The sequence below is a fragment of the Zophobas morio genome, unplaced genomic scaffold (assembly GCF_036711695.1).
Source record: "Zophobas morio isolate AGI-343-1 ecotype UQ-CSIRO unplaced genomic scaffold, CSIRO_AGI_Zmor_V1 ptg000183l, whole genome shotgun sequence".
NCBI lineage: Eukaryota > Metazoa > Arthropoda > Insecta > Coleoptera > Tenebrionidae > Zophobas > Zophobas morio.
The window spans coordinates 59,227-68,813 of record NW_026972287.1 but is presented as its reverse complement, the minus strand read 5'-3'; the positions used below and the strand labels follow the sequence as shown (position 1 = coordinate 68,813).

The following is a 9,587-nucleotide window of genomic DNA, read 5'->3' as shown; positions in this document are numbered from 1 at the left end:
GAGCGTTTTTGTTTTTATGTTTTATATAGTAAAAAAACCATTTGCTGGTAAACTTTTATAAAATTTTTTTGTCTTTGTTACACCAAAACGTCACGAAGCTATTATGAAACTAAGTTTGCGTCCATTTAATTCCGAGTCTTAGTTTTATTGGATCACTGCTATTTTTTTATTCAACATCTACCTTTCATCGACGTACGTTATTAATAGTGTATCGTAATTGTACGTTGGATCTATTTATATTCTTATAAACCCATTTGTTTTGCGATCCATTAATTTTATTGCAGGAAAGCTCCAATTCATTATAAAAGGGAAAATTTAACTAATTATAAAAGTAGTATATTAAAATTCTTTTGACCAAGATTAAAAAAAATATATATATTTTTAGGCAATAAAAAGTTAAAAATTGGGAAAAACCAAAATACGGAAAATTGCGAAACAAATACTTTAATATATTAGACATTTTTTATTTCTAGTTGAGGATGATTTTCTATATTTTTGGAAAAGGTACTCACATATCTTTTTATATGCTTCAGTGTTCTTTTATTGTAGTTTAATTCCTGATATAAAAAAGTAGTAAACGAGAGATTTTTTTAACAATCGAATATGCTAAGATATATAGATAATTAAATATTTACCCTTGATAAGGTCACAAAGTTAAATAAGCTAAACACAATACTAGAACATTGATTTAGTACAGGTAAAAGTGTAATTCGTTTTTGTTAACTTCAACGCTGATTAACAAGTACATAGAGTTAAAGTAAGGTATAAAATTCTTTTTAAAAATCTTTGGAAAACGTAACAGCAATCCTTTTTAAAACTCCAATTTTAAAATTTTTTTATGGTTTCTACCCCTTCCATCCAAGGCAAGTAAAGTGTTGGGCAATTTGATACAATATTAATTGGTTAATGCTACTTTTAGTTTTATGTTTTATAATATTATTTACATAACTTTTCACGTGGAGTAAAGAAGTAGTATGGTTGGCGCTTTAAAAAGCGTTGGGGCACACGATTCAAATGCAGCGACCGTATTAACCTGGGCTACTATTGTTCAATCTATTTTATTAGAATAAAACTGTCGAGATAAATTGCAGCTCCATCGAGGACCATTGTTTCTTAAGCACGCTAAATTTTTTGTTTTTTCTATTTTAACATTAACACAAATTGATTTTGTTAGTATAATAAAGATTCCTTAACATAGGTTTATGTATATAACTAAGTATAGATATACAAAAGTAACAGAGATAGTTGTGTATAGCAAAGAAACCCTGTTAATACGAAGTTTATACAAATTGTTGTCTTTTGCCTTTTCCCAGAATCGCTTATACGAGCTACTATAAAAACTCCCAACACTGGCATGTCGATTGCTTTATTTAACTATGACTAGAGGTCATTCCTCTTTTGATAGAAAGAATTTAAACTCTACTTTGCAATTTCTTAGTGACCTACCTTCTCGGTGTCTTACTCTTAGCTCGAATATTTTTTTTTACGTACAACTTCTGTAGTAGACAACTTAATGTCAAAAGTGTCAAGAGTAAACTTTATTACATCCAATAAAAAATTAACTTTAATGGCATTCTTGCTATAAGTTTCTCGCCGAAAAAAAAAGAGCTTAATGGCAATTTTTACATTAACTCCAGGTTTTGCTTTATATCGGTAAAAAGGGCTTGAGGGCTTTTTAATTTAAAAAACTTTTGAATATAATGAATCTACAGCATCTTAAACCTTTCCTTAGATTTTTTTTCATAAATTTCTTATAAATATAAGCATAATAACACTACCATTATCTCCAAGTTACCTTTTTTTATTACTATTGTAAAAATATTTTACGGCCGGTTAACTACAACTATATTAAAATATATATATTACTTAGTAACCTGAGGCAATTTAAAAATAAATCGGTAATTTTAAAATAGAAATTAATATTTGACTAGGATGCTAATACAACTTTGATCAGTATTATACGTGCATGTTCGTCATATGTGACACTTATAGTTTGTATTTTTTTGTGGATAACAGAAGCTTATATAATATGTGAAACTTTGTTTTCACGACTTTCTATTAGTCTAATATTTATTTAGTTATGGCTTATATAGCGTTTTCTAAAATAATTTGCATTTTGTCTCTGTTTCAAGTACTATAAATACATTATATGTCCGACTTACCGCAAGTCATTAACCATTAATGTCGCAAGACACATCTACATGTTTTCGTCACTTAGCTCAACAATTAACTCTATTTTTAAACCTAAGATATTTTTAAACCTTTTCTGAAATATTTCTGAGATTTTTTCTAGTTGAAATAGCTATTCTTAAGATATTTAACTCTTTTTTAAAATTTCTTTAACTTCGTAAATTTCTTATTTTTGCTATATACTTTAGTATTGTCAAATTTTTTTTTTTATTTTTCAACAGAATTCTCTCCAATAAAGTTCGATTTCTCAAAAATGGTTCGGCCTAATTAATTTTGTAGTTTTGGATGTAATTTCTAAATTGATGCATGAAAACTTTTTTTAATCTTTTATGAGTACCAATACATCTAGAGACCCTAGGGCCTTAACGCAAACAAGGAAATCCAGTAGTTGCTTTTTTTAAACTAATTTACAACCACTTAGTATTTTCAGACCCGCGCTAGGAGTTTTTAATTTGTTAAAATTCCATCCGACTGTTTTTCTATCAACTTCAGTTTGCGGAAATGTTGCTGCAGAAAAGAGTTGTTCGGTTTTACTAAAGCCAAGGGGAGAAGGCCCCTTTCTATTGCGTACGGTGTCTTTATACCCTTTTAAGGGCCCTACTTCTTTTATTGTTATTATCATAATTTTTGCTACTAAAAGCGCTCCATTGGCAGACAACAAGAGACGAAGAAGTTTAGTGATTGGACTATTGAGATGCATCAGCGATTTTTGGCACCACGAGAAACCCATACATTGCTCTCCTCAAAAATTGTAATAACCTCTAATTTTTTTTAAGAAAGTTAAAAAGGCAACCATGGATTTTAACACTGTAACATAGTATACAAAAACACCTACGACACAGTTTGAAACATAAAATGCAAACGCGAAATTAAAAAATAAAAATAAAAAAGAGACAGAACAAAAATAAATGGTATTTTATTAAAATCTGAGATACACTAACCATAAAGCAAAATACGCAAAACACAAGTACAGAAGATGCAAAAACAAAAACCATTAAACACAAGCCCCCCTAAATTTTACAGGAAAACTGTTTCGTGAATAAACCAATCAACTACATTGGAAACAGCCAATAAAAGTCAAGAGAGAGAAATTATTACAAAATAATTTGACACAATTTAGTAATTAGATACCAACTAAACAACTTAAAATTTTATGAAAACTAATCTGGTCCAACTAGATTTAGTAACAAATATAGAAGTGTTATTGACCTTTTGTAAAGATATAGATACAGATCGAAATTTTGATAGATAAAGTCGAAAACATTCAGAAGTTGGGGTAAAACTTTTTGGCACAGAAGAAGAGGGTACGACAATTGCTAGACGTATATACGCTGTGACCGCTTGGCTTTGACTTTTAATTCAACTTTGATGGGTAAAAATGTTAATTCCATTGCGAGATTATCTTGCTATAGATTAGCCATCAGAGTATTGATGCTTCTATTCTTTTTTAAATCCTAGCTACCTTATTCAGTTTTAGAGGCTACGCGTTAAAATTTGCTCCTGTAATTTTCATAAGCATACCCTCATTGGTCTCGTAGTCAACTTAACCCATCAGATAGCAAGGTCTTATTAGCGCTCCCGAAGAGTACAATAGCTACACGCCGTAAAAGCAAGGTAGTATAACTCGGCGGTCTCCGTACTTGTAGGATCCCCCTCAATGCGGGTTTTAATATTCCTTGATATTCACTAAAGGTTCAACGTATGCTATAAGAGTGTAGTTTAGGTTTCTGCTTCGGGTGGAAAGTCGTTATATAGTTCTGTCGACGTTCTTGTTTTCTGATGTTTTCAGGTTCATCAATTTTACAAAGCGTGCATGCAGATGACCCCCAAGGGACATATGGTAATATATTACTAAAATAATGTTCCGTAACCTGTTAACTAAAAAAAAACTATTTATTTAGTTTTAAAACTATATCCCCTCATGCTCGCCCGAGTTAACAAGAGCTTTCTGTTAGGAGTGGCAGCGTTCCATAATTAATTTTTTTAAAGGAAAGCAAAGTACATGGTATGTCAGCGGGGATGCACCTTGCAGTAATAATTATGCCCCCGACGGCTTCAATACTACTCGGTCAGTATATTAAGACTCTCAACAAAAAAAAAATATTTTTAAATGTTTCGGCCTTTTAAGTAAAGCACTTCCGTCAAATCGCTTCCAAAGAGTTATTTTCTGACACTAAATTCAGGTAAATAAAGTTGTATATAAAGTTAGACTCCAAACAATGAAGCAGCTTCAAAAGGGGGCGTGGTAGTTAACTTAAGACAAATATAAAGCATTTATATAGTTTCCAGCAGTATTATTCCGTATAAAGTGATAACAGCTTGCCGTAAAAATTTTATGCAAATTAAATATGAGTTATTTATATGCATACTAGTCAGTTTTCAAATGATTAACACCATCTTTTATAAAATTGTAAATCAAAGCCAGTTATTAAAAATCGAGCTTAATTAAAACTTTTTTTTAATTCTGTACTTGGTACTTATATTTTTACGGTAAATAAATGACTAAATATATATATGAAGAAAATTCTTTATTTAAAGTTAATAGTTAATTTACATAAATGGTTGAGAGCTCCTCTGTATGAATGAAGATCTTTAATTTTAAGCAATAACAGTCCTCTTAATCAAAATATTTGTTATACAGGAACAAGAGAGTCGTAGTGCTCGCCAAGACTGAAGGCCTTTCGAAAGTACCTGCAGAATAAGTAATCGACTTAATGAGGATTTCTCTATATACGTTCGTTAATAGCAACAAAGAAAGTATATATTAAAAATAATGTATAATAATTGAAGTTATTACACAAAAAACAATATGACTAATAAAAAATAATAACAGTAAGCATGAGCTATTACAAATTATACACCAGCAGGGCTAATAAAAAGAAAAAGTATTTAAAAAAAGAAGCAAAAGGGGTAAAATTAACTACTTTAAGGTAAAATGAAAGTATAGAGAGGGGGAAACGCTTTATTATTTAAGCCAAAAAAAAATAAATTTTACTTATATAAATTTGAAAATCTTAGCAAAGAGCTTACACTTAACAGGCATAAAATAAAATAAGGCAAAAAAAACATGCAAGTACACTAAGTAGAGAGAAGCTGTTCCTGCGCCAAAGGAGACGGGGGGACGGGCAGCCTGCACCACCGTGATAGCCACATGGAGCGATTCAGAAAGAGCCTGGATCTTCAGTAAAAGCAAATCAAAAGTTCACAGTAAAAAATGAGCGATAATATATAATAACTTCTAGTTGTCCGCCCCACTCATTCGTATGCGAAAGTTTATAGCAGTACTCATCAAACTCCTCTTATTAATAAATAAATAAAAATATCAACTCAAGCCTAGAAAAAGAAAAAGTTTAACAATTAATAATATGTAGTACCATAACTTTATAAAAAAAAATTTAGTATTTAAGCGAATGGTAACTTCCATTTACTTAATAAAACTGAAAAAGAGTAAATAGCAGTAATTATTAATATAATAATAAATGTTTTTTTTGTTTATAAAAATCAAAAAATATTAGAAAAAGAGGTTTTACTAATTTTTTTCCCGTAAACAACAATTAAAAAATGCTTTATAACCAAACACCTTCAGTTAGTACTTCTCCAGTTTCAGAATGCATAAAGGGAAGAAAACGCTCTTTATTACTCCTATCACAAAAAAAAAAATTAAAATTAATGTTAAAAAAAAGTAAGCAGAAATTAAGCCAAAAAATAATTTCAGAAAATTATGAAAATAATTAAACAGTTCTAGAAGTAGAGATCTATGTATTAGAAAAACTTACTTACTCTATATTATTTTATATAAAGGAACTACTTAACTAATATTTTTATATTTCTTAAAAATAATAAGCAGTAAAAAGTCCTATATGAATAATTATTAGCGTATATATCAAAATATACTTGTAAATATGTTCTCCAAAAAATTAAATATACAGTACTGTCAGTATAAAAATACTTTATGTATTCGGCGGCGCAAAACCTTAGAGTCTTCGCACTTTCGGCGATACCACGAGGTTTTATATGGTTGATGTGCAGCTGGTGGGCGATGGCGCTAAACAGACTTTGCACGCATGCATATAGAAAATGGGTGAGTAACATTCTTAGCAACCACTACCGTTGATACGCCCAGTTGTTATTAATAAATACTATATAGTTTATAACTTAAAAACAAAAAAGCAAATGGGGATTGAAATATATAAATCATAAACATTCCTACAAAAAGCTCGATTTTAGAGTAACTTATAATATTATCGCTTATCTTTAATAAATATAGCATTAAAATTCCACGTTTTTTGAATAGTAAAATTTTAATAGTACTTTACTTGAACTAGTAAATTTCAAAAGTTAAGTTATATGGGGATTACCAATTGCCGTCAGCAGGAACCTAAAAAGTAAAACATTTAATTAATATGAAAATAAGAAAAAAACCCGAAAAAAAACATTAAAATGCCTTAAAATTATTCATTAATTTAAAATATAAAATAAGAAAAATCAGTTTTGAGACGTTATTAAATAATCTATAATTAACGAAAATGCTTAGACTATTCTTAAAATAAAAATATTTTACATGCAAAATTTTACAGAACATAAGCTTACGATAAGAATTAACCTAACGTAACCAGCCTACTAAAATTCTTGGTATTTTAAATAGAAACTACAATAAATAAATTAAAAGATCTTTTTAAACTATAAAATATGGATAAGTAAAGGTTAAGAAATATAAAATTATGTTTACTCATAAACTAAAAATTTTTACCTCGTAAACTTTTCTTTTCAGTACAACAAGTTGAGAATCCAAAAGCGACAATTCTTCCTCTCTATGATCTATTAAACTCCTACAATTTTCTTCCATTAACTTCATTTCTTCTAACTGCTTCATTATCTTCTTTTCCTATAGAGTTAAAAAAATATAAACACAGAGCCGGTAGTTGCAAATATATAAATAAATATTTATATACCTTCCTTCTTTGTGCTCTTGCTCTCTTCTCAATATATTTTACTTCATCATAAAAAACTGTTGGGGGACCTAATTTAGGCAAAAGATACATAAAAAAAAAGTTAGCAAAACCATTTTCTTTTTTTATAACAAGCCCATCAGCTTCAAATGCACTTTTTTCCTCCTGATGTTTTTTAGCCAAATCATCTCCTTTCTAAGTAAATTAAGAATAGTACTCTAAAGATACAAAAAAACAGGAGATAGTATTTAAAGGCTAACTAATTCTAAACTTGTTTTATCAAGGTGTCAATTTCCTTCTTTTTCCTTTTGTCACCCTTTGTAACAGATTTCTTTAAGGCTTGGATTGCAGCTTGTAATTCTTTAAGTTCCTTTTTATGACGATATATTAACTCCTCCATCTTTAAATTCTCTCTGAGCTACATGAGAAAATAAAAAAAGTGAACATCTTTCTAAAATCTGGTCACATGTAGTGGGAGTGTCTGTGGATTGCAGGTAAATCTTCAGTTGAAGTAAATATATTTTGACCCAATAAAGTTTCACGATTTAGATGTAGATCTCCTACCTAAAGGGACAGAATATCATTTAATAAGGTCGTTAGGTTTAACAGGATGTATTTGATTGTTCTGCTCAAAAGTGGAACGTCTGAAAATATGCTAGCAAAAAACATTTTTTTAAAAAACAATCAATTAAGATATCACTTCTGCATTGACTGTTACACGCGACAGCTTCATCATATTTTATTATGAGCGATGAGTCATAGTGAACAGGTAATTAATTATAATTCGGTTTTTTATTTATTTTTTAGAGACTATACGATAATATTTGAACTAGAAAATACTGTAGAGAGGTGTGCAAGCTTAAGCTCGCTGATACTAAAACTTGTTCACCAGTTGCAAATAACCCCCCCTACGTTTATTTGTTCGTAGTTAATATAATATAGAAGAACTTCTTTATATGTCTAATGAAACCTATGAAGCTTATACCTAAGCTTATTTTAGTTATTTCTTTTATAGAATTGCCACCCGACTACTTTGGATGCCAATTAAATGACAATACAAGCAGATTTAAATAGAGAAGTCAAAACATACACCGAGGGGGAAAACCTACAAGAACTTTAATGCTTAATCTGTAGTTTTTACATGAAAGAGAGGCCCAAGCACAAGTATATCCTCGGTGTGTATCTCCCAAAAGGGTATAAAGGCTGCTCAGAAGGACAAGGGGCTGCAAAGAAATATCAGACTTAGATTATTGCTATTTGGCCCAGGTGCGGTGGAATCACTGATAACCTTCACCAAAAGCGGATTACCAATAGAAAACTAATAGCCTCTTGTGAATCAACCTGTATCCCCATCCACACCTCATTTTTATTCGGTGCATATACATATAATTATACTATATATAACACAATTTAGTTACTGTCCCCTGCTAGAGAGTAGCTAATTCCCTAGCAAAGAACGCTAACTAATGCTAGAACACTCTGATCCCGACTTATCTGTCTTAACATAGTTTCTCATTAACTACAGTTCTTTAAATAACCCAGTGTTTAAGTAGATCGGAACCGAACTGCGCTAGTGGCCAAGGAACGGGGGATAGTGTTATTTACTTTCAAATTAATGGGCGCTTGGTTAGGGTTTTCACATTGCTGTTTTAAATAATATTTAAATAATACTAGTAATAAAAAATATATAGTAAGAAAAAAAATCAAAAAGTAATATTTTTAAAAAATTATTACTTGTTATTGCCCAGCTGCTATAAAAGATGCAAAAAGATAGAGAAAACATAAGTGTATCAACAGCATAATTATATTTTTCTTACAGAATAGGACATCGTTTAAATACGCAAAAAGGTATAAAAAAAGCCTTGCTACCTAGCAAGTCCGCTAAGAGCCTACTTCTATCCATAAGACCACATATAACTTCAAAGTACAGTAAAGTTAAGGAAAGTACAAAGGTTAAAGATAAAATTTACAAGGAAATGTTAAAGTTAGAAGATGAAAGTTAATTTTATAGGCCCCAGGTGCGTAAGGACTAGTCGGACACCAAACACGTTTGCCACTAAGGGCTCTTTCAGGGTACCAACAAGCTTATATTTCTGTATTAAAGCGTATAAATGCTTAGAAGTATGCCTACATAATGCTAACCATTGGATTATTTCAATGATGACGCTCAAACCTACAATGCGTCTATTCTAACTCGAGAGTTAGGAGTGGGAAGATGTAAGATGGAATATCGAATATAGTTAACTTAATTCCTTTGTTTTACTTTGTATTTTGAGCATCCGTGTTACAGCTTTTTGTTATTACTGATATAAAATTTTCTTTCTTATTTGTGTGTCAGATAATATAAAAAGTTCCTAAAATTTATTCCAGGCTTAGTATAAATACCACTAAACTAGATAAGGCTTTAGGAGAGAGTCCTCTGAACTTTATTTCTCTAATTGAACAAGT

General features: G+C 30.2%; 1 protein-coding gene across 4 annotated transcripts; it reads right to left on the bottom strand.

Annotated features, from left to right (window-relative positions):
- Nucleotides 1-4,773: 4,773 nt before the first annotated feature.
- LOC135145806 (deubiquitinase OTUD6B-like) lies at nucleotides 4,774-7,713 on the bottom strand. Of its 4 annotated transcripts, XM_064077945.1 has the most exons (10): nucleotides 7,411-7,713; nucleotides 7,253-7,334; nucleotides 7,143-7,198; nucleotides 6,941-7,075; nucleotides 6,549-6,568; nucleotides 6,140-6,244; nucleotides 5,771-5,832; nucleotides 5,427-5,488; nucleotides 5,268-5,368; nucleotides 4,774-4,881 (listed from the first exon to the last, which is right to left on the bottom strand). In XM_064077945.1, the coding sequence occupies exons 1-10, from the start codon at nucleotides 7,537-7,539 to the stop codon at nucleotides 4,824-4,826; spliced, it is 810 nt and encodes a 269-aa protein (XP_063934015.1). In that variant the 5' UTR covers nucleotides 7,540-7,713; the 3' UTR covers nucleotides 4,774-4,823. The 4 variants fall into 4 exon arrangements, with proteins under 4 accessions (XP_063934015.1, XP_063934013.1, XP_063934014.1 ...); XM_064077943.1 differs by having other exon boundaries at nucleotides 7,143-7,334; XM_064077944.1 differs by having other exon boundaries at nucleotides 6,164-6,244; nucleotides 7,143-7,334.
- Between the last annotated feature and the right edge of the window lie 1,874 nt (nucleotides 7,714-9,587).